The sequence below is a fragment of the Temnothorax nylanderi genome, unplaced genomic scaffold, assembly GCF_030848795.1.
Source record: "Temnothorax nylanderi isolate EJ_2023f unplaced genomic scaffold, tnyl_v1.0 TNYL_tig0002_pilon, whole genome shotgun sequence".
Taxonomy (NCBI): Eukaryota; Metazoa; Arthropoda; class Insecta; order Hymenoptera; family Formicidae; genus Temnothorax; species Temnothorax nylanderi.
This window is the reverse complement of record NW_027249064.1, coordinates 13,733-39,588: the sequence shown is the minus strand read 5'-3', so window position 1 is coordinate 39,588 and position 25,856 is coordinate 13,733. Positions and strand designations below refer to the sequence as shown.

The 25,856-nt window shown below is 38.9% G+C and overlaps 2 protein-coding genes across 10 annotated transcripts; one reads left to right on the top strand and one right to left on the bottom strand.

Moving 5' to 3' along the window:
* The first annotated feature begins 908 nt into the window (after positions 1-908).
* LOC139768189 (2-phosphoxylose phosphatase 1) lies at positions 909-6,809 on the top strand. Its single transcript, XM_071698135.1, has 4 exons — positions 909-1,328; positions 2,722-2,889; positions 3,266-3,834; positions 5,233-6,809. Exons 1-4 carry the CDS (start codon positions 1,238-1,240, stop codon positions 5,959-5,961), a joined length of 1,557 nt encoding a protein of 518 aa, XP_071554236.1. The 5' UTR covers positions 909-1,237; the 3' UTR covers positions 5,962-6,809.
* Positions 6,810-7,191: 382 nt separating this feature from the next.
* Positions 7,192-25,801, bottom strand: LOC139768131 (uncharacterized). Of its 9 annotated transcripts, none has more exons than XM_071698020.1 (19): positions 25,351-25,801; positions 24,923-25,039; positions 24,565-24,822; positions 22,413-22,583; positions 21,995-22,330; positions 20,492-21,868; positions 19,880-20,392; positions 19,258-19,392; positions 18,368-18,639; positions 17,364-18,031; positions 17,048-17,175; positions 16,152-16,208; positions 14,895-15,062; positions 14,015-14,083; positions 13,165-13,479; positions 10,238-13,086; positions 9,295-10,030; positions 8,730-9,103; positions 7,192-8,359 (listed from the first exon to the last, which is right to left on the bottom strand). In XM_071698020.1, exons 1-19 carry the CDS (start codon positions 25,411-25,413, stop codon positions 8,338-8,340), a joined length of 8,628 nt encoding a protein of 2,875 aa, XP_071554121.1. In that variant the 5' UTR covers positions 25,414-25,801; the 3' UTR covers positions 7,192-8,337. The 9 variants fall into 9 exon arrangements, with proteins under 9 accessions (XP_071554121.1, XP_071554140.1, XP_071554131.1 ...); XM_071698039.1 differs by having other exon boundaries at positions 14,015-14,080; XM_071698030.1 differs by having other exon boundaries at positions 16,152-16,205.
* Positions 25,802-25,856: the final 55 nt, after the last annotated feature.

Below are 25,856 nucleotides of genomic sequence, written 5' to 3'. Positions count from 1 at the left end.
ACCGGATTAATCTGATTGCAACGGCTTGATACGCGTTAATTTTAGCTCGCGAACTCAAAGGGAAACCGGGCAGGATTATATGTACGTCGTTGAAATTAACGTGGAGTAATCCTCTTGATGAAATAATAGAGCAGCTTTGACAAGCGTTTGCCACGAGCATTTCACAATTTTGTAGAACCCGTCATCGTCGAAGCTGGTTTATTATCCTGACTATTTTGTCCTTCTGCGTTTTGACGACCGCGACGCTTTAATCCTCTCAACCGCTCGGCGGCTTGAAAATACTTATCCCCCGTTAAGCAAAGAGACGAAATAAAGATGTTCACAAAGTACAGCTGTTAAAGGTGTTTTCGGCGTCAAAATTGCCGTATGATTACGCGGTAATTTCACTGCCGAGGAAGAAACAACCATGTCTCTTACACGTTGAAATAGACGGTACAAGTGATATCTGTGTGAAAGATATTCGGATTGTGTTTAGCCGTAAAAGTCGGTCACGATGGTGGAATAATCCGTCAGTCATCTCGCCTCTCGCGTCTGTCTCAGGTTGGACGGTAATTGTCAGAGAAAGCTCATTATTATATCCGGGGGAGACCTATTTTTAATAATAATCGGCGGACGGGACGAAGAAAACTCTCCCGGTTTTCGACGAAGAGCGCGATAACCGACACCGGCTTCGACCGGGAAAACCCCCGCATTCGATAACCGCGCCGGATAAGGGAAGGTCGATAAACGTCGCGCGGGTGAGCCACCCTGTGGAGACCGACCAGCCCGCGTCGTGGAAAACTCTGTTCGGGCTTCTCTCCAGGGCGGAGGGTAATCGGCGGGGTAGCGCCTGCGCCTGGAAAACAACCCCCCCGCAAATCTACCCCTGCTTATCGCCGCGGTCGGGACCGGCAGTTCCATCTCGGGCAGTTCTGTCGGTGTACGCGCCGCAGGAAGGTCGGCAATTTCTCTCATTGTTCTCGTCATCGTTGTCACCGTCGTCGCCGTCGTCGATTGTCCGGTCGGGCGCAGTCCCCCCCCCCCGTCGCTGGACCGTCGACAAATATGCGGAAAGGGTGGCCGAAGGGTGTCTGAAGATGCAGCCTCGCTCGGCCCCTTCGTGCGGGACGGAAATCGAGTCGCGTCCACGTTGTCGTCATCATCATCGTCGTCGTCGTCGTCGTCCTGACGTCGGGACGCCGTCGTTACCGCTCGCTGGTCTGCAAATCGGTCCCCCGGGACCGGCCACCGCCGAGGGATGCTCGCGGAAATGGTCCGGCTCTCCTACCAGCACAGGGCGTTCTACTGCTACGTGATTCTGAGCGTGTGGATCTTCCTGCTGGTCGCTGGTAAACGCAACCAACGTGTGCCATCCCGCTGAACGCTGACAGAGATCGACCTGTGCCGTAAAAATCGGTGTAAAATTCGAGTCGCGTTCTCTTCCGATCTCGATACCGCGGTTAGGCGCGAAGATGATTCACACGTATCTATCTGCGACGCACGAGACTTCGTCGCGTTTTACGTCGCAAAAAAAAAAAGGGATATCGAATTCGCGTCGCGATTGATCAGGAAGAAAGGATATTATCTTCGCGTCGCGTTTGTATACAATTGTCTCTCTCGGATTTGACCCTGTTATCTGAATTTGTTATCGACGAATTCCCTCCGGGGTGCTTAAATCTTTTAAATCCCTGGCACGGGTTTTTTATTTTTAAATGTAGGGTAAAACGTGGATACATATATACGCTGTCGCGCAGCTACTTGAACTCTTCTCCGCTCGCGTTATCACTTCGGCTTTAATAATAGAGAACCGTAATAATAGAACACTTTAGTTTTTCAATAACGTATTATATAGCTGGACGTTATCAGGTGACATCAAAGCGACGACTATTTTAACTTTCTTTTTGTCGTAGAGTAAGGGAAGTATCCAATCATAGCCGACATCATAGTCCAATCATAGCTGACATAGTATGCTAAATCGACCGCCAGGAAAAAACAAATTCATTGTAATCTATTCGACAATGAACTTTTCTATGAATATATCATTTTTTGGCGAAATATAAATACAGGGTGGAGCTAACATTTTCCCCTAATACGTCGAAAGTTTTATTTTAATATTAATATGTACTGTCCGACTAAAATGCTTTGGGGAGAAAGAAATTATTGCGCTTAAATAAGAGACCTTTTTGAAACCGGCGCCTGGTAATAATATCAATCGTAAAATGATATGAATATGAGTAAAATTATGTGAAATAAGATCTTATCGTTCATAGATTATATCGATTATATAGATGCAAGTTTAATTATTTTAATATTAATATCATTATATTAATCTATTTTATCAATAATCTATTAAATAATACACGATATTAATCACATCAAATTAAAATGCATTAGAAATTCTAGTACATGAATAAAAACGCTAGGAAAACGTACTTTTTGAAACCAGTGCTTGATGATATAAATCGTAATAATAATATGAATAAAATTACCTATTGATTCCAGATGTAAGTTAAATTATTTTAATATTAATATTAGATACTATCAGATTAAATGAAAGTGCATTATAGAGAGGGAGAAATTATAGTACATAAATAAAAAAGTTAGGAGAACGTTGTCCTTTTTGGAAACTGGCGCCTAGTGATATGAATCGTAATACAAGTAAAATTACGCGAAATAAGATTTTGTCGTTAATTTAAAGGCTGCCGATGTGCCGATTATAGACAATATTTCTTTTTCGTGCAGGTATGTACAAGTATATCGGCGTAGATGAGAAAACCTCGGTGCAGACGAGAGTACCGAGCAATGATTTGTCGCTACGGGAATTCCCGAGAAATTTGAAACCAGACACGAAGACGAAGAAGATCTTTCGTTTCTGCAATTTGCCGCACGAGATAGCCGCGGACACCGAAGGTACCACCGTGCAATTATCCTACTTTTGCATTAAAAAAACGAACCGAAAATGTAACATCCCCGTCACGATGACCGACACTTTTTACATCATTAATCAATCATTCTCATCAATCATGCAATGTTAAAACGCTATCCAAAGTATCAAAGAAGTCGATCGTCAAAGCCCCTCGCGCATAATCGCGATAAATAGTAAATGGGCACACAGAGTCAATAATCCCGTTTGATCTCACTCGAACTAGAAATCGGTGTAAATCACTTTCATCTTGCACAAACGTGCGTTTAAAGCGTACGAGAGTTTCAAAATTGTCTTACTATTATACGAGATTGCACGTAATAACGCAACATAAAATATCCGCGTTACCTCGCTTTCCAACAGGGAAGCTCGACGGCAACCTGACGCTGAGCGGCATCCTGATCTTCATCCGTCACGGCGACCGGGGTCCTCTCACGCACATACGGAACATAAGCAGCATCAATTGCGGGGGCGGCGACCTCGGCACCGCGACCGACCTCGAGACGATATACGAGAACTACGTGAGCTTCGTGCAGAACGCGTCGAGCTACTCGCGGGCCGCCTGGGCCCAGTTCCTGGGCCCGTTCCACGGCCTCCCCGTGCTGCCGGCGAACGCGCGCGACTGCCGGATCGGCCAGCTCACCACCCTCGGCGTTCTGCAGCTGCTGAAGACCGGGGCCGCGCTGAGAAACGCGTACTACCATCGGCTCAACCTCGGCAACGGCACCTCCTTCGGCAGGGACGTTATCGTCTACAGCACCTCCTACCGCAGGACCGTGCAGAGCGCGGTCGCGCTGCTCTACGCGCTCTTCGAGAACGACGGCTTCCCGAGCTTGACGAGGATCAGCCTGCAGGAGAGCCAGAGCTATGCATTCTGCAGCAACGAGTGCGCCTGTCCCGCCGCCGAGAAGTTCCTGAAACAGCACTTGAAGGTAAATAGTAAGCAAATTGAGATAGCGGTATGTCGGCAGATTGATAACAGATTTGATCAGACATGTCAGCAGACGTTACTGATATCAACTGTGTCCGCATTCAGCTTACAATTAGCCAGCAGAGTCTGCTAAGATAATCAGATAGCAGATTTGCAGCAAAAATCGCGCAAGTTCCCGCAGGATCTTCTCGATTTCTGCCACCAATCTGCTGTCTGATTATGTTAGTAGACCCTGTTATATATTTCTGTTGACGTTCTGTTGATATCATGTGATACATATGATAAAACCGGCATCTAATCTGTAGTCTTTCTGCCGACAATATTTGTAGAAGATACTTGTAAAATTTGTAGCATCTGCTTTCGACAGACTAGCTGTCTGGGTATGCGTGGAATGAACCCGAGAAACCGCTTCGTAGATTTCCCGCATATTTGGTGTACGAGAGATAAAGTCACGTTTGACATTGTTTGAAATTCGAGCGATATAACAATTCGCAATCGTTTACAAATCTACACGACTGATATACGTTCGTTTAAGAAATGCAATCACGAAACAATCTTTTATGCGAAGTAATTTAAATCCGTCGGATCTCTCGCGCAGTAGTTTCGTTTCAGTTTTTTAAAGATGTACATGTATAAAAATGGACTTGTCGTCGTCTTTCCACCTTTTTTTTAAAGGGAGAGATCCGATAAATTTACATTTACGTTATTCCCGTCTTCCGAGGAAGTTTTAATGACCTGAGATCTCATTCCAGTTTTCTCGGAAACATGTTAAATAATCTGCATCAACATCGCTCTTCACCTTGTGCTCTCTCTCCAAGGAAATCCAATAAAATTATCTGGGTCGTTCTAGGCTGGCAAACGCTGGATTTCTCAGCGCGTCATCTGAATAAAATACTTGCACGCAATAATAATTTTTTCTACGAAAATAATCTTGCCTCCGTAACCCCCGGGCGCTGTCCGTGCGCTGCACGTGACCCGCGGAGACGTATCGCATGTTTAATGCACACGAGAATGATCTTTTTCGAAAATTTCAAGAGAGCTCGCGCCAACGTTTTAATAATTAATTTTCTCATTAAGATCCCATGGAAAAGTTCAGGATCTTCCATTAGAAAATTAATTACGAGAAAAATTATTCAAAGTCACATTCAAGAGCCGCTCGACTGTAATTTTGACGAGTGCGATCAAAAGCTTTCATACAAATCTCCAAAGCCCTTAATTCTATTGGTGAACTTCTTGCTGAAGTGCCAGCCAACGTTTCCCGCTAGTTATTGGTATCGGAAGAATAATTCAGGTCTTAATAAAATATTCGTGGAGAAACTCCGGGGGGAGCGATTCGCGATAACGTCGGAGGATCGTGCGACACTCCGCACAGACACGTTTACTTCCACTTTTCCCCCAGGAGACCTCCAACCATCTGAGATCCCATCCGGCCGTCGGGGAGCTGATCAAACAGGCGGCGAGCGCCGTGTTCGAGCTACCGGATCAGGCGCAGACCTGCGATCCGAACACGCTGCGGGACGCGTTGTTAACGTACGTGTGCCACGGCGCCTCGCTGCCGTGCGCGGACCTCGACTCTCAACGCACGTGCGTGAAGAGCGACCACGTCACCGGGCTGTTCGCCTACACGGACTGGGAGTCGAAGCAGGCCGCCAAGAGCAGTAGCCGTAACAAGTACGGGCTGCTGAAGGCGTACGGGATGCTGCGCGGCATCGTCACCTTCATGCTGCGCATCATCTCCGAGGCCAGGCCCAAGATCGTCCTATATTCCGGCCACGACAAGACCCTGGAGTACCTCGCCACCGCCCTGGGCATAGTCTCGGACGTGGCGACCCACTACGCCTCGCGTCTCGTCATCGAGGTCTACAAGATCAATCCGCGGAACGACAATCGCCTCGCCAGCGACTTCTACTTCCGCGTCGTCGCCAACGGCCGGGACCTCACGCCGAAGGTCCCGTTCTGCAGGAACGCGAACACCTACGTCAGCGACGACGGGGAACTGAGCGTGGGCAAGAAGGGCGTCAAGCTGTGCCCGATCGAGAACATCGTCAGGCAGCTGCACGACGACTATTTCGTGCCGTTCAACGCGACGAACTTTAAGGACGCATGTTCGAGTCATAAGATGCGCTAAAATTAACGGGCATTCTCTAACTCGTTAAGCAAGATCGATCCGGTAAGAAAATAGGCGAATTAAAAGGAATGAGAGAAAGAGAAAGATATATATATATATATATATATATATATATATCGTCTTCGGTGGTAGTAAATATCTTATCTTTGAAATTAGAACTTCAAGACTTTAGCACTTTTTTAAATTCTCTTTTATCTCTTTTTATCTTGAATATACTGGCCGTTTAATCATTATATTCGTAAATATTAAACACACAGAGAAAAATCGCTTTAACACAGTCTAATTTTAGATAAGGTATTATAACATTCTCTTAAAAATGGCAAATGGTTTTTCCCAGAACAAGAATAGGTAGAAAGGAAAAAGAAGCATTTGTACAGGAAGCGTAAAACCAGTCTCTCGTTATAGAGATCAGAAGTTCATTCACTTCACAAGGATGTGAATTCTTACCAATTCTTTTTAATTCACCTATTTCTCGAACGTCAGATAAGTATATCGAGCGGATCTCGAACAAGTTTCCAACTTGCACTAAGCATTATAGATAAATAAGCCGATGTGAAAGTAATTATTAACATTAACGTTCGAAATACATCTGAGGGAAGCTAATCCTTCAATTTTCCTAACAAATCTCTCTTACGCGGCGTAAACCACTTAAAACGCAATTTTCCCACCTAATAAGAAAGTATCTTGACTCTATCGCAAATAATCAGATTTACATAAGATTGTTCTTTTGACATTCGAGACAAACTCAGTTTTAAATTTTTTTACATTTCGCTATATCGACGCACAGTTAACGAAATTTAAGATTGTCCGAAATTATAATAAAATTGAAGAAAAACGAGAAAAAAAGAGTACATAAGTTGCCATTTTAGCAAGGAGCAAGCCTTATCTTCATAGACATATACCTAAAACTTTAAATTACCGTATCTTTAGATAAATTTAGAGAAACGATAGCGCTAATGAGAACCGATTAGTCGATTATTATATATTTTATCATACACTCTATTGTATATATGTAAATATATATATAGTGCTTTAGAAATATATATATACTAAAAAACGCAGTCGTATTCATTCCCCGACTAATTAATACGCGTAGTACAGACAATTACGACAAAACGAGAGTAACAAACGAGATTAATTGCGCTTTAAACAAAGTATTTGACGAGTGTCTTCATTCCGAGTAGCGGAGTATAATCGTGGTTTTCATATTTAACAAAAGTTCGACACATGTTAAAAAAATTGATTTTTTATTACAGGCATCAAGAAAACGACATGCAACTTTCGATATATAAAAAGCTTACAATCTGTTGGTAAATAAATAATGAACGCGTCTTACGGCGTACAAGGCACGCAGATTCACATATTTATACTTAAAATATACCTACAATATATCTATATAAATTTACATAATAACAGTATGCCGTAAATAAAAGCAACGTCTGATGGCTCAAAGCCGATTATGATTTTCGCAGAAATTGCTTTTACTTCGCTGACGTTTGATAAAAGCCTCTCGTGTATCTTACAACGCTAAAACCCACTTTACATGCACACATCCTTCTTACTATTAATAACATCTCATTATTCATGTTTCTCGCAATTCACAAGTGACACTTTGAGATCTTGCGTCACCAAGATCAATAAGAGAAAGACAGCATCAATCAAAGTCTCGCATGAAAACGGTAATGAGTTAAAAATGTATAAAAACCGGCAGTCTATTACAGAGTCCGTATAAATGCCCAGTTTCAATTATTTCCGGTCGAGCTGACGAAATTTATATTCTCTTCATTAGTCGCTAATGATTAATTAGGACTGCAAATCGTGCAGTCGAACGGAAATAGAAATCCCATGCAGATCGATCGTCGACGATTGCCATTTAATCACACAATACACAGAACGCGTTTATCAAAAATGATAAAGTAGAATCGGACAACTTCACATTGCGCAAAGATTCAACCACTTCAAAAACGCGAGTATATCAAATGCACTGTATCAATAAGAGAATTTAAATTTTCAAGAACTTTATAATTCGATAGAAAAACGCTAATTAACTTTCATTATTTAACTAAGATCTTAAGATGTCGAAATCTACATATTTATATATATATAGGAATCCAAAATTAATCACGTTTCGAATATATTTATTTGTCCAAAAATCTAAAAGAATAAAAAAATCGCGCAACCATAAAAAAAAAACGCGAACTGTATGACATACTATTCGAATATGATATTCGGAATATTAACACTGTACAGCTAAACTTCTACATATTTTAAAAATATACCTATAATGTTATTCTGAGATAACATGACTAGTACCAGACTCTGCCATGACTGAGCCGAGTGTCTCTTTGAGAGTGTGGAAATTTCTTACTTCTTGGATTAATACTGCTCGCTACTTCCACTGAAACATACAATTCGATATATAATGCATAATAATGTTAATAATTAATTAAAATAAAATGCGAGAAGTACATTTCGTATTTAACCAAACAGTCGAACTAATTTGAACGTAATCACATTAACAAATAGAAAAATCTGATTTTTGAGTCAGTGATTGATTGAGCTAACTGATCATGATTTCAGTAAGATAATATTTTCTCCAACAAAACTAAACAATGAAACATGTAATATTTCTAAATTAGAAGCGCATACTTTCTTGTTGAATAATGCTTATCCTTTTTAGATATTTATTAAAGATTTTCGATATAATCATCTTTCAAATCTTTATAGGTTTTATAAAAATAATATACCTGCTTATTGTTTTGACTTACATTGTCGCCCTTTCTCTCACGGGCGGAGAATGATTCGATGCCAGTGTCCGAACAGGTGGCAAATCACCTAATGGGTCGGTACCACTCATGATAGCATTAGCACCCACGATTTTCCCCATTCGCCAGCGTTTGGTCATCTTTTTCATCCTGTGTACACTGACTATCGTGAACACAATGATCCTGAAACGCACCTTCCTATTTTGAGGCCTCCGCGCGTAAGAACGTTGGTCTCGAGTCAATTGCGCAAGCAAGTATAGCGTATTCTCCTCACAATATTCATAGCTGCCGATTGTGCACAGCAGGTACTTTTTCTGATACACCAGCGCTTTCCGTCTGCTTTTCTCTCGTAGATACATCCCATAGAAGTTTTGTAACTGGAATACAAAATTCACACATTGTTGTTATCTACTTTGCAGCATAGACTTATAGTTAATTAATCTCTATATACAAATTGTTATGAAAAATATATAAATTAGACCACTGTTAACTTCTTTTAGTTCTAAGATACTGAATTATTTCAATTTTAAACATAATTAGATTCATATAATTAAACAAAATTTTATACCCTCTCGATAGGTGGCATCTGGTGACTCGAAGCCTGTGTAGTTTTCAATTTCTTCAATTGCCCCTCGAGCAATTTCACACGTTGCACCAACAGTTCTCTGTCTGCTTTCAGCTTGCCGAGTTTATCCTCCAGATTACTCTTGTCGACAGCGTATTTCTCAGCTGCCTCGCTTAGTTCCTTAACTTTCTGCATGAAACTCGCGGGAGCATCCTTGACATTCTCAATTAAATCCTTAAGTTTCCTCTCTTTTTCTTTTGAAATTAGTAATCTCGTATTGAGCTCCGTCTCTCGCTCTTTCAAGGAATCTACCGTGCGCGCAAGCTTCAGCTCCCGGTTTGAGGACTTCTTCAGTTCCTGTTTCGCACAATTTAAGTCGGCCTCCAGCTCTATCCTAATTTCCCGGGCGATGTTAATCTCCCTGCGCAATTCTTTGATCTCGTCCAGCTCAGCGTCTCGTTGATCTTGCTTCTTGTTTTCGGTCAATATTTTTAACTGCTTCTGGAGATGATTACAGTCCTGTTCTCGCGCTCTCAACTCCTCTGTAGTTCTCCGCATATCCGCCTCTAGGATTTCTTTCAGTCCGTTGGTCAACGCTAGGCTGCTGATAAGTCTTTCTTGTTCCTCCATTGCGATCTCTAACTTCTTCTCGTATTTACTCATTTCGTTCTCCAGTTTCTTTATATTCTCTCGTAGTTCCGCATTATGTTCGCGGCTTTCCTCAAGATTTTCGCTCGTTCTTAAATATGAAAAGAAAGATTAGGAAATAAAATATTGCTTACGGAACAACTTCAATCTCTTGTGGTTATCTTGTTTTGCTAAAATGTAATTAAATTCTATCGGCATAGATATCAATGTTTGCCGAGAAAAGATTATAGGCAGATAGACATAACTAATATGTAAAAGTAATAAAAAATTAAAAAATAAATTAAAAATAAACGCGTACCTGTCTGATTCATTTTGAACGGTTGCAGCAAAGTTCGGCAAGTTTCTACTGGCATTTTCGACTTCCATAAATTTTCTCATAAATGTCAATTGTGAATCCAGATTAATCTGCTGTTGTCTCATCGATGCTAGATCATTATGGAGTTTCTCCTCGTTCTCCAGAGAGGCTTTCAACTTTGTCTGCAAGAACTCGATTAACTTACTCTCCCGTATTCGTTCTACTTCCGCCATCCGACGATGTTCGTCTATCTGCGTCCTCAAGTACTCCACCGCGTTCCTCTCTGATATAAGTTCTTTGTCCAACTTAACCACCTTCTTCGTCTCCTCTGTCAAATCCGCTTTCAGTTGCAGGATACGATCCTCGTACTCAGCGATCTGATGTCTCATTATATCTCGTTCGACCTCTAAATCATCCTTTAATCTCCTTAGTAATTCATTGTCCTTGCGTATTTCATTCGTCTTTTGATCTTCGGTCGCTATTCCATCCACGACTTCATCATTCTTAATTACCTGCATAAGTTGCTTATCCAATCGTACGGAGAGATGCAATTCTCGCTGGACCATGTCCTCGATATCGCTATCCTCCTGCGAGCGTCGCGCAGACACATCTTGCAACTCCTTCTGCAACCTCTGCACTGTATCTCTCAGTTCCTCGTTCAGCCTACGTTCTTCCTTCAATTTTCTTCTCAGTTCCACAATATTACCAGATTCTTTCATTTTGCTTTTTATAGTCTCCAGTGCTCGCTGCAAGCTCTTGCTATCATCGCTCATCTGCCTGATTACCTTGTCCTTCTCCTTTAGGAACTCCTGCAGGTGATGGATCTCTTGATCCTTGTTGCTAGAGGACGACGGCGAGGACGTGCCCGACTGTACGTCACTCATTCGCCTCGCCATCTCCTCCAATTTACGAATAACCTGATCCCGATTGTTCAAACCATCTGTCAGCCGTAAGATCTCGTCTTGTAACTCGGCGATTTCTCGCTCGCGCACATGAACCTTTGTCTTAAATTCGTATAGTTGCTTGTTCTCGTTCTCGATCTCGATATTGCGCGTTTGAAGAGTCTCCAAGGCGATATCTTTATCCAGGACGAGCTCTTTGAATCTTTGCAGTTCCTGTGTCGTATCCTGCAGCAAGAAGTTGCTCCTTTTCATCTGATCCTTTTCTCTAACTTCGATCTCTCTCTTCAGCTTCGTGTTGTTCGTGTTTAATTCCGTGATGATCCTTTCGTTCACCTGCATCCTGTCCTTGTAATCTTCGAGTTCGTCCGTCTTCAGTTTCAAGATGTTTTCTACTTCCTCCAGATCCTTCTTTATTTTACTTTCCGACGCTTGAGCCAACTCGTATTGTCCTTTATAAAAATCTTTATCCCGCACTAAGTTTTCGACGATCTCCTTAAACTCATCCTGCAAGTCCTGATGTTGTTTCTGCAAGATGGTCAATTCCGTCTCGTACTTGCTCAAAAGGTCAGACTTTAAGTCTAGCTCCTGTTGCAGAGCTTGCAGCTTATTCGACAAGTTTTCGATCTCCTTCATTTTTTCATTCAGTAATTCCTCGATTCGTTGAGAATCCTCGCTAACATCGTTGTTTTTGGGAGATGATGATTTTGACTCCTCTCCGGAACGCTGCAACTCCATTTCCGAGTGACCGACATTCCCATTACTGTAACTATGCGTATGGGAATGCAGATCCAACGGTGGTACTTGCGTGTCCATCTTATCTAGATCGAGCAAAGGTGCTTCCAAAGTGCTGAGACTGTTCGTGTGTAACGTGTTCTTCGACATGGACGTAGGAACTCTGAAGCTAGAGATATTGTGTGGTGTCACATGTGTCGCGTTAGGCGCTCGAATAGCTTCAGGGAATTCCTCACATTCCGAGTGAATGGAGAGGATATCGCTCAATGTTCGCGCACTGTTTTTGGCCTCTGCTTGCTTCGTTAGTTCTCTTAACTGCACGTCGTCCAAAGCGAGCGATGAATAGGCATTCAATTGTTTCTCCTTTTTGGAGAGCTGTTCCTTTAGATGATCGATCTCCTCGTTCTTATCCGCCAGCATTGTGTCGATCAGTTGTGGCAATTCTAGTTGAGTGTGCTCCTGTGTCCCAAGTTTTATCTGTAGCATTTTCTTCTCCTCTTGAACGAGTTTTAATTGGTCTTTTAATCGCTCGATCTTCTGCAGTGCACCATTTTCTGACTGTACGAAATTTTCCATTTCCGCTTCTTTCTCTGCTAACATTTGATTAGCCCTTTCAAGCTGGGCTTTCAACTCCTTCAACTCTATCTCTTTGTCGGTGATAGTTTGCTCCAGGGAATGATATTTCGTCGTAGCTTCATGCAACTGCAATTCCAAACGAGATGTTGCTTGTTTCTGAGCGAAAGGCGCGCTCTGTTTGTGCTGCTCCAAACGACCGCGCATCGCTTCGATTTGGAACAGTTGCTCAGATGCAGTCTGCTGCAAGATCTCCTGTTCCGCTAATAATTCCTCATTCTGATTTTTCATTGTTGTCAACTGCATCTCCAGATCCTTGATCCTCTTGAAAGCTACTTCTTCGGCACGTGCGTGTTTCAGCATTTTGTCTTTCAGCTTGAGTACTTGATCCAGCGGCAGCATCGGCGGTGAGGACGGATCATCCGGGGTCAGACATCTCGTCGCGTCGATTTGCTCCCTGATCGAGACGTCTTCGCTCGGCTGACTCAAACTTAGATTGGAACCGCACATATGGGCAGATTCCATCTCTCGAATTCTCTTGTCCAATTGATTTTGCATCTCATGCAATTCCGCTTTCATTTGCTTCAACACGGACGAATTGACGTTGAAGTGCTCTGAACTTAACTTGTGCTTACTTAATTCCTCCTAAAACACAAAGAGCTATTCTGTAACCATTTTCACCTCGCATATATTATAATTTATACATTTGCTCACTTTACTTACTTGTAAATGGTTAATTTGCTCGTTCAGATGTCTGTTCTCGCTACCAGATTTGATAGCATCGAGCTCTTGAACCAATTCTTGTTGATGCTTCGTCTGTGCGGTTATCACGGTTTCCAGTTGATTGATTTGCATTTGCAAGGACTCCTCCTTCTCAATCTTGGCTTGCAGCTGCTGCTCTAAGTCAGTAATAATCTCTCGCAAGACCCATATTTTATCCACCGCAGCCTTCAATTCACTCTCCTTCTCCGACTTCTTCGCCTCGGTGTCGGACATTAATGACGACATCTCTCGCATCTGAGATTCGAGAGCCTCCACCTAGATCGTAAATCACATGTATATATATGCGAGTTATCAACGCATCGGTTTTACAGGATATCACCTATATCTCCAGTCAAGCGTGACCCAACACATAAAGCATGGGGAGTCGTGTAATGTATCATATTTACTTATATAATTTTAAGTTAATGTACAGTGGGTAAGAAACAAAAATAACTACATATCTAATTAATAATAAAAAAAATTAAATTGTGACTAAAAAAATAAAAATTACTCAAGAATGATGATAAATAAATAAGATATATGATTCTACCTAGAAGTAGTCTGAACTTCTTTATTATGCCATATTTAAGCACTTTTATTTATTGTTCAAGAAATTTGTAAAGTATTTAAATGCATTTAGCTAATTATATTGTAAATATAGACAATTAAGTAAACAGTAACTTGTTACATAGCTTATCAAATAGCATTTTGATACTATGGGAACAAACATATGGGTACTTTTCTTACCCACTGTGCGATTACGAAAAAACTGTAGAAAAAGTTTAAAAATCAAAGTAAATACAACACTCACAGCTGCATTGATGTCAGTCGTTTGAAGCTCAGGGACGTTTAAAGTTGTTTCAGACGATAGCTCAGACTGCTTTGTGCGACAAACAGAAAACCAAAACCAGAGTGCAGAAAAAACATTGTGTTAATACAATTAGTCGTGATGCGTGACACTAATTGCTGGCGATACAATTAATTTCCAAAATGATAGCCCTTTCAATTGGTAGTTAAACTTACGTTCTATATTATAATGTTTTCAAATGAAACTATTTTTTACTTTAGATTAAGAAACCTGCTGGTCAAAGTGCATATTCTACAAAGTACAAATTTTAGAATTACAGAATTTATATTTATATTACAAGATTTTATCTAGTATTTTCACTAAAATAAACTTGATAACCCATTTTTCATGGATCAATATCGTGCAGTCTTTTTCCAGCAGTTTTACGTCTATGTTAAGTATTAAATTAAGTAACCACAGAAACCTAGTTAAGTTTTGAAGATGGCAGTCATTATGCCAGTTGAAATTTCCTAGTTAGTGCAATAATTACCATAGCAAATTAAAAAAGTCTGTATTAAATTAATTAATCCTTAGTTAGCCGTAAGCCAAATTATTGCATAGTATTTCTGTTAACATCTTTAAATTTGAAGAATCAAGATAATTTTTTTTTAATTTTTCCGAGGATAATTATACATATCGTAGAAAAGTTCCGACGTATTTAAGACAGTGTTTTGCAATGCTCAGCATATATGAATATCTTTCATCAATCGACATGAACTAATTAAGGATTAATTGAGAAATCCTAAAGCTAACCACAGCGGGTGATTATAAAAAGCATATCGTGTTTACTCAACAAAAAATCTTTTTGTTACAAAAAAAATAAATAAATAAACGGGAATTTTACCTCGGAAGTGATACGCATATCTCTTTCTTTGTCGCGCTCGCGTTCCTTGAGTTGCTCTTGCAAAAAGCGAATTTGTTTCGCAGCTTCGTCTCGTTCCATTTCACGCTCACTCGCTTGCTCGTCCAGAAACCGACGCGTCGCTCGTAACTGCTTGTCCGCTGCCTCAATCTAAACAAACGTAATTGTAATTAGAGATAATTATCGTGTCCCACGCGCGTCGACGCATGTAGTAAAAGTAAATAACTTAATAGTTCATTTGCTGCATTATTTAAATCATTTGCATGTAACGATAATCAGTTACATATCTATGTATAAGAAAAAAAAATGATAATCGTCCTTTTTAATTTTTCAGAGTTTAAGATTTTTTTATATATGAAGCAATTGTATTAATCGCTTTATAAAATTAGTGAGATCAATGCTTTAAATATTTTAAGAGAAATAAAGATAAAAATAAATTTTTGTGTATATATTTACAATCATTAGAAAAATAATATTCTCTAGTAAGAAATTAATCATAACAATTCAATAATCATTTTATTTTAGACTTTATGCCCCATCTATAGTAAAATAAAATAATAGTGCAAACTGAAATAAGGTGCGATAAAATATAACAATGTTAGTAATACCGGATTCTTTCAGTTGTTGAAGTAAAACTTCAGATGTTGAAGTAAAACAAAGAAAAATAATGATTATTTCAAAATGTTAAGGCAGAAATATAATTTAATGTTAAAAATTACTTAATATTAATAAAGCATCTAAAATATAAAAAATAAAAAAATCTTTTTTTTTTTTAGAATTTGAGATGTAGAAGCCAAATATATTCAAATATCCATTTAATTAAAAATATGTAACAATAAAGTTAGAGAATTACGAAAAATTCTGGCTTTAACAAATTTTGGCAATTATAAAATAAGCACTAGAATAAAAAGTAATACTTCTATGACGGAAAAGACATGTCCAATTGTAGTGACATGACACATTTAGATGTCTACAATATAGCATGCAAGGCAATTATTTTGCAATAACATGCATTAAACAAACGTGGTAATAATTGTGTATGTTTTAATAACACTATGACAAACGTATGTGTAATTAGAACTATGAACAAATATTAAAAATGAAATAAATTACATTTCAACGGAAGCTCGTTTTACACTTCTTAATTAGCGGGATGTTATACGTATTAATTTATTACAGCCGATCTGGAAGTAACTTACGGACAGCGTTTACAATAATATTAGTAATTCTATAATTTACCTTTTTGCAGCAAACCCTGTGAATGTATGGGGTAGGAGTAGGTTCTAAAGGTACCTGCTGGCAAGACAATAGAACGCCAATCAATCTTTTAAAACTGCATCGCAGAGCTCTGCACTTTTAATTTGGGAAGATGCCTCTCATTGATTAATCGAATACTTGTTTTACTGACGAATAGTATTTTTTAATATGTTTAACTGCCATGCATGATGTTCTAATTTCTGACTGTTTCACAAATTACTGAATATTGAACATCATTTTACACAGGGTGTATAAAGAAAAGTGAGCATTAAATAAAGTGAGTTTATCTTTAAACTGCTAAAAGATTCAAAATCTAATTAATAAAGCTCAATAAAGTCAAGAATATAAATATTTAAAAATAATGGAGTATAAGAATATAAAAAACAAAAATTGTAATAAAAATTAAATTTAAGTTTAAAATACAAGTACATAGAGATTTAAAGCTCTATGATTACACACACACCTAAGAATTCTGGGATGAAAGGATCTAAATATCCCACTTTCTTCAAACACTCTGTATATAATACTGTGCATAATACAACATAATTCTAATCCTGATACATATTCAATGAAGTACTAAATTAATGGTAGATATATGTGTATGATATAAACAAATTTTTCCATAATTGCATTGTGTAAAAAAAACGTGCCATACAAATAAAAAAATGATTGTGTTAATTGTTGCTACACGGTAAAACATGTACGATGTAAATAATGTAAACACGAAGCTCGGAAATACAGAAGTGTGTAGACTTAATGAATTACAAAGACAAGTTGTTTTCAATACACCGCAATATTCATCACCGTACTGACATACCAATATCGAATAATTAGAAATCATGCAACAATGCATTTTGAGTGAAAATAAACGACTTTACCTGTTGTTGTAAATCTTCCCTCTCTTTCCTCGCGTCGTCTATTAGTTTGTCATTTTGCCTGCACAGCTCTTCTATTAATTGCAGTAAATACGACACGTCTCCGCCGCCATTAGACAACACATGTCTAGCTGTAATTAAAATAAAAATATCGTAAGAAAAACATGAATAAAAAATATAAAATGAGCATTAAGATAAGTAATAAAAAGCATAGAATACTCTATGTGCCACCTCTACACCTTCGGGTAAAAAAAGGACAGACTAAGAAAATAAATATATATATATTATATATTAATTTACATAAAAATCATATAATTACCTTTTTCTTGCACTTGTGAAAGATCTTGCAATACAATGTCGCCCCTAGTAAAATCGCTTTCGCCATATCCTTCCGTGACGACTTCTTTTTTACTTTCTGCGTTAAGCAACTTACGCTGAAGTTCCAAAATATGTAATTTTAGTTGTTCTATTTGTTCTTGATAGTTTATTATCAAGGCCTCAGCGTCATTCAGTTTCAAGGAGAGCTCTTCGTTAACTTGGCTTGCTAAAAGATTCTCATTTGACGACAATGCGACCTTGTCCTCGCCATCAGATAACGAAAGATTGAAGATTTGTGTGCTATCGGACTTCAACCGTCTCAAACAAGTCTTTAATTCTTTTCTTAATATTTCGTCTATGTTTTCGTCAACTAAATTTTGCAACGTTTCGTTGTCGCTATTAACGATGGAAGTTATTTTGCTGGATTGTGGAGCAAAATGGACTCTCTTGATCTGTTGGGTTGACGGATCCTTGTGCTTTGTTTCAGGTAAAATAGTGCTGTCACTCTTGCTCAATCTTTCTTCATCGATAAAAGAGGATTCTGTCAATTGCCTTTTCAGAACTTCGTTGATCAGAGTGTTGTTAACTTCCTCTTCACAGATAGCGAAGTAATTAACCAATTCTCCAATTAGATTTTTAAGAGTTACACATGCCTTCCACAGATTGTCCCTGATAAAAAAAGAAATAACATACATAAGCAATGAAACGTTAGAGTTGAATGGAAGAATTGTGTTATTAGCTTAATTTTAATTAATTTAGATCCGGTTACACCAACGTCGCATAACTTTAACTTAGCTTAACTGTCTTCTTTAGAAAGAGACAAAGAGTGAGTCATAAGCTAAGATTGAAGTTATGCGACGTTGGTGTACCCGAGTCTTAATAACTTATTTTCAGTGTATGTGTCAATCTAAATATTTAATATTTTAGTACTAAACATTTTTATTTAAACGATTATGTTTTCTATCTGTTAAACCAAAAATAATTGTTTCAATACTTATCAATTACCTTTCCTTCATGATATTTTCTGACGCTCCGACACAACTAACTTCTCGGTTGTCGACTATATTCGATTTAAAACTGGCAATTTCCTTTTCATGTTGTTCAAGCATTCGTGTTACAATGCAGCTGTGTTCGTCCTTCAGATGAGCTAATTCAGCGCTATGTATCTTTTTTAATTCCTCAATTTCTTGTTTGGCGTTGCAAGTAAATTTATCTCGCAATTCGAGTAATTCGGCCGGCCAATTAGTTTCTTTGTCAGCCTCTACTGACAATAGTGCCTGCAATTATAATAGATTTTACAATTAGCTTCTAATAAATATATCGATAATGCTTATTAGTCAAAGTTTGTACGAGAACACACATATAGTAACATTCAGGAATTATCTTGCTCAAGAACATAACCGGAATGATAAAATAAGGTCAGATCCCTATTTGCAAAGCAAAGTGAAAGGATCGTGGAACAATAAACGAGCAGAAAAAAATTTTATTACATAAAATATGGATTTATTATCATTTAATCAAACAAACTGCACAGAGCCTTCTTCAACCAATTCATAATAATATAAAAAGAGATTAGGTCATGCTAAAACATCATGAGTTACAATAAGTCTAATAAGAAACCACGACAAAGTTGAAAGCATTTTTGTTTTAAACTTAAATTTTTTATATTTTATTTTTCTTTTATATGGTGAGGACTAGCTCAGTTTCACCGTTATCTATTTTTATTTATTTTAATATTTATAACCTAATTTCTTTTTATATTATTATGTATTGACTGAGGAAAATTCTGTGCAGATTAGATAATAATAAATCATATTTTATATATGATAATATCCTTTTTTGTTTATTGTCCCACGATCTTTCCACATAACCGAAATGGTTTAATCCACATCTACCTGAAATTGTTCTTGAAGAGCGTTGACAATGTCCTGTCTAGCTAGCGCAATCTGCTCCTCTAATTGGTGATTGTACGCATCACGCAGGCTGGACAATTCACCATTTTCCAACGCTTCCCATTCTGTCTGACAATACTACATGCAAATAGGAAATCACACAGCGGTATGTTAGTCACAAATAAATTCGCATTTCAATATAAGTTACTGAGAGAAATAGCACAAATAATCTTTTTCATTACTACACAGTAATGAAAAATGTAGCAATTACAATAAATGTACGAACATAGACACAGACAATTACAAATCACAGGAGATCGTGGAGATCAAAATTGTACTGACAATAAGATGAGAAATGATGATTAACACATACCGATCACACCATGCATCTAATTTCATACATAAACCTTCAGTACGTTAATGACAAGAATTGTCGACAAATCAGTATTACCCTTTGTAACTCATGTTATCAAAAATAAAAAATATGACAACTATTTTAAATTGATTTACAACAGATAAATTCATGATTTAGAATGTTGATGGAAACTTTGCCGGTTTGTAACAGTATTGTTACCAGGAGTTACAAAGGGTTAAAGCAAACGATAAGCGGACAATTCTTCCTCACCTGGTGCATAGTAGGTACAGTCAATGCATGCTTCAATTTCATCTCGATGTCGCAAATTTGACACTCGTATAACTCTTTCTGCTCGTCGATCGCTTTCTTGTGATCAGCCTTGATATTCTGAATTTCATGCACTTTGTCTTCTAATTCCTGTCGCAAAGCTCGAATGCTGCCCTCATATTCCGACTCGAGACGTGCTTGGTTTTCAGCGTCTAGGATCTTACTCCTCAGGGATTCCTCGATGGCGCTAGGTGTAGCCGCTCGGGAGTTTGACACATTTAAGCAATCTCCGGCACCGCCAAAATACAGATCGTCCGTCAGCTCCTCGGTTTCGCTGTCGTTATCGGAAATCCGTTTCGACTGTTGACTGAAGATTTCCTCGGAATACTGTTTTTCCATCTGCAAGCATTTCCGCTCGAAGTATGTCCTCAGTTCCTCCATCTCTTTGGCATGACGTACTTCGAGTTCGGTTCTCAAATCGTTTAGGCTTGCATTACCATCCTTAAGGAACAAAAACTATACTTTAAAATAAAATATAAATAGTCCTGCTCAACAATGTAAAAAATATAGACACAAATATCAGATCGAATTAGAATAAAAATAATAATGACTTGCCTTGAAATTCTGCAGCAACGAACGTAGTCTCTGAATTTCTTTCGCAGAATTCACTTTAACAGAATCCAGTTCTTCTTTATGTCGATTCACCATCTCCTCGATTTCCCGACTCAGCGACTCTTTCTCCGTCCACAAGTTTTCCAAGGATTTTTGCAGCGAGCATTCGCTGTCCTGTTGTTGCTGCAAAGTAGCATTCTCCGCCGAGGACTGCGTTTTATCGGCGGCTATTTTCTCGCATAGAGCGTAATAACGAGATAATTTTAACTTAACTTCGTCCGAACTCGACTCGCCTTCTAGAATTTGTTGCAGCTCCTTATACAAATTCTCGCTGTTTTTCAGATATTTATCCGTTAATGCGCTATCATCCTGGCTCTGGTTCTCTTTAAGATATTTAGATGAAATCGTGCTGTTCAGGGAAGTGTTAACTTTACTGTTATCGCTCATCGTTAGAGTCTGATTCAATCTTTCTTCAAATTCGGCGCACTGTGCCCACGCGTGAGCCAAGCCATCCCTCAATTTCTCGCACTGCGTTTCCGTCTTCCTCGTTTTTTCATCAGCTTGTTCTAGTTCATTATTCGCTTTGGTTAAATCTGCTTCGAGAGTCCGAACTTTCTCAACCAGTAGCCTTTCCGTTTCCATCTTCTCCTCAAGCTTTCGCTTTGTCATCTGATGTTGTATAGCCTCCTCATTGAAGGTCTTATACATAGTTTCCCCAAGTTCACTGACAGAGCTTACGCTCGTAAAGTCAAATCGCGACAAGGACTTTTCCGTATCGTTGAACTTACCGCTCAGGGTTCTGTCGTTTAACTGACTGCTTTCAATGATCGATTGTGCTGTGGAATATCTGCACGAAAGATCGTCCAGTTTGAACTTTAAAGTAATATTTTCCTGCTTTAGCACAGCGGCATTTGATAAAGCCTGTTCTAATGATCGCTCGATACTTTCCTTGGATTCCAAGATGCTCATTGATGTGATATGCTTCGAGGTCATCTCTTCCAACTGAATTTTGTGCAGCATAATCTGTTCATTTAACAAGTCCTTCTCCTTCTGGAAATGCAAGTTTTGCATACGTCGTTCGTTTTCCGCCTCAAATTTCAACTCGTCGACTTTCATTTTGTAAAATTGAACCTCCGACTGCGCGACCTTCTGCGACTCGGTGTGGTTCACCAATTCAAGCTTCAACGCCTCGACGGTTTTCTTATAATGAGCTAACTGCGCCTGAAAGACAGACAATTCCTTGGCATGCCTGCTCTCCAAATCTAATTCCTTGTTCAAACGATCGGCCAACATTTTGTTTTCGTCCTTTAATATTTTCATGCACTCATCGTGCTTGGCTTTTAAATTCATAATTTCGGTCTGATTCTTCGAAGTTAATTCCTACGAACACAATATTTGAATGAAAAATCAATAGATGTTGGCATTTCTATAAAATTTACTAAAAATACTATTAAGTAAACTAGAAATTTATACTTTTAACGATACATATTCTCATGAAATGCTTACCTTTAACTCTTGCTGGTGGCGTATCGCATTAGCGTTTGTCACAGTAGTAAATTTGTCCGAGATATGCTGCATGTCCTGTTTAATTTTATCAACACGTGCCTCATATTGCCTCTGTTGCTCCAGTGTCTCGTCGATATTCAGATTCTTCTCTGCGGCGCCAAGGCGAATTTGCTCATTTAGATTATTTATCTGTATTTTGTAATCATTGATTTCTGCGTTTCGCGTTTCCCTCTCTATCTCCAATGTCTGCACATGCTCACAAATGTCCGTCAAATTCGCGTTTAATTGACGAATTAACGCTTCCTGTTCGCTCATTGTCGTTTCCAGGACCTCAATCTAAAATATTCGCAACGATGTTTGACATATAGCAAGATTATTAATAACTGCAAAACGTAAAAATATGAAGTGCATTATTCACCTTTTGCTGCAAGTTCATGTTATTTATTGCAGGATTGTTGAGCTGCATTGAGTTTAAGGCATTAAGCTGCGCTGTTACAGCATCTCTAGCAGATAATGCCTGCTCTAAAGATGACGTTAAGTGCTCTATCAGGTTGTCACGTTGATTTACTGCCTTTTCAAACTCCTGTAACTGTTTTATGAAAAGCACAACGTTATTTAGTTCCAATCATCTTATAACAATATAAAAAAATTATTATTTATCTAAATTATCATTAGAGTTAAAAGTGTAACTACTATTATTACTGAAAGTAAAACATGAAATTAATAAACTAAGATCAGGCTCATATTTGCAAAAGCATAATGGAAAAGTCATGGGATAATAAATGTGAGCAGAAAATAATATTATTACATAAAATATGATTTATTATCATCCAATCTGCACAAAATCTTCCTCAGCCAATATATAATGATATAAAAAGGAAAACTGTGCAGTTTGAAACTTTCTGCTAACTTTGATCAAATAATAATAAATTATATTTTATGTGATAATATTCTTTTCTGTTCATTTATCTCACGACCTTTTCACTTAAAAAAATTATAATTTATTAAATACATTTAAAAAAGAAATATCATATTAATTATAGAAATGGTTTTCAAATAAATGTTCATTAAAGAAAGTTACGTCTATTGTTCGAGAGCACGCGGTAGCGCGAGGTAACAGAACGACCACAAAAAAAAAAACAGCAAGTACAGAAATACAATAAAATAAAGCAAAGTATATTTAAATTCTGAACGTATGTACAATTATTTACAGAAAAGTTAAGAATGTATTACCTATACCTTCCCAGCAAAAAGTACAGTAATCTGAGAAATCCAATTATATCGGTTGTATGCATACTTTAACACGGCTTACTACTATTTAATATCATAACAAGGACATTAATGTTACTGATTTAAGTGATTTTAACCAGTTTTTATTATTATTAACAGCGTATTTGTAAATATTCTTAAGGATGTATGTCCGTTCAGTCAAAATAAAGGGATCAAGCTGAAATTTACAGAGATTGTGCACTTATATGTCCTAAAAACCTGTGTTAAATTTCAGATCGATTGTCTGACTCGTTTAAAAGATATTAATTTTTTAATTTTGTTTTTTAGTTAATTTAAGTTTAAAAAATTAATATCTTTTAAACGAGTCAGACAATCAATCTGAAATTTAACACAGGTTTTTAGGACATATAAGTGCACAATCTCTGTAAATTTCAGCTTGATCCCTTTATTTTGACTGAACTGACATACATCCTTAAGAATATTTACAAATACGCTGTTAATAATAATAAAAACTAGTTAAAATCACTTAAATAAGTAACATTAATGTCCTTGTTATAATATTAAATAGTAGTAAGCCGTTAAAGTATGCATACAACCGATATAATTGGATTTCTCAGATTACTGTACTTTTGGCTGGGAAGGTATAGGTAATACATCCTTAAGTGCCGTGAGTGATAGCGCGCACGGAAGCGAAAAGCGGCTAAGTTAGTAGCACAAGCAGAGTCGATATCAGAAGCGGATTGCGAATAGAGTTTAAGCGGTTGCACGAGCGGTGATACAAGTGAACTGAGCGGGTGAACTTCGAGAAGAGAGCCTCCTCGACGCGGCGGCGAACCTTTATTATCTCCGAGACGAGGCTCTCTCTCCGGGCTAATCACCAATAAATTCATCGCGTTTAAAAACGTTGAAGGATATTAGAGGACTCGGTGCGTCATTGGTGGCCAAGAGTCGCCCGCGGAAACGTTCGCACCCAACATGCGCGGAGCTCGGATTTCGGAAGGGTGATTGGCTATCGGCGTCCTACTCACGGCAAATTTTCGTTTGACGATCCGAGGAGATCGTTGCTTGTTTTTGATCGCAATGTTAATAGCATGGATTTTTTCTTGTGTGTGAGAGCGGTTGCTTGACCTTGTTGTTGACGAAGAGATGTTAGCAAACTTTTTGGAATACGAATAATAGAAAAATCCATGCTATAACTTAAGAGCAATACGACTCATTTCAGGCGAAATTCTCATTTATTGAAAGCGCGCGAGTACAGGCATGCAACCGAAAGCGAATTTTGGTGCGAATTACCGCGATCTCAAACATCTATAGACAAAGGATGTAATGTATGTACTTACTTTTATGTGATACAGGGATATAATATCCCTGCCGTGTGTACTGCTGGCCTGGCTTTGCGACGAGTTCGGGGAGGCCGTCTCCACTCGTAAATGATCGATCTCTGCATTTAAGGCTCCGACGATAGCTTCTTTTCCTTGGAGTAATTCCTCGAGCTCTGCCACTCGCCCCGCCAATCCTTCCAAATCGGCATCGGCCTCTCCCTCGCTTATGCTAACGCTGCTGTGCGTTATATCCCTGGAGGATATGCCTTCGGTTACCTAATACAGCGACAGAAGACAAATGTAATATAGTTTACGTAGAAACGTCGCAAATCGAATAAACACTCAGCATGCAAACTATTATATCTTTTCCTCTTACGCGAGATTCCTTGTGAAGCATAGACTTCTCGTGCAAAGACTCGTCGTCGGATTGTTCTACGTGCTCCATGTCCCCGCCCTTATCCTTGCTCGATCGTTTCACCTTGTACTTCTCCAACTGTAACAAACAAGATACAATTACGAATCTCAGGCGTTAATTACGAGTGACAAAATGGGCAACGCACACAACGCAAACATAACCTTTAGAGGCTGGGAAGCCTATTTTTAGGCTCCACGAGGAGCTTATTTCTCGTAGTATAACACTTTAACACGTGTATGAAAAAGCCTGCCCATCCTCTAAAGGTCTAAAGGTAAACAATATAAACAAGCAAGGGATTGCTATTGCTGCAATTCGAGCAAGCTGCAGTAGCGCACAATAGAGGCGATATTGGGAATGGAAGGAAGGAAAAAACAAGGAGAAACCCTTACCATTTCTCTGCCGGCCTCCAGCGAGCGTCTTCTGCGCTCGTCCTCGTCCTGCGTCGCGCTCATCTCGACGGAGCTCGCGAGTCGGCGTGCATGAAGGGTGCAAAACAAAAGTAGTCGTCAGCCACGCGTTCGTCAGCTTGTAACCCGCTACATTTCAAATTCTACGCCTCCGCGCTGATTAGGCTCGACTGCCAGCTGTCATGCGGCCTTCACTCGTAACGCGGTATCACCTGCCTTGCCCGATCAAGCAATAAAAGCACGAACCTCCGGACTGCCTCCGAGGAGTATTCAGAGTTAATTAAAACGCTCGATGAAAGCGGTTAGAAAGGCGGTTGGTCTTGGTTGGTCTAAAACTCTAAAACGGTCGCGCGGCAGTCGTGCCAACCTGCACGACGAGCAAAAGCTGCTCGAGAATCTCGAGATTCGATTCAGAGGATCGATCATGTATCTTTTCCCCTAGGACGGAACCGTGTGAAAAGTGAAATGTTTATCTCTTTCTATTCAAC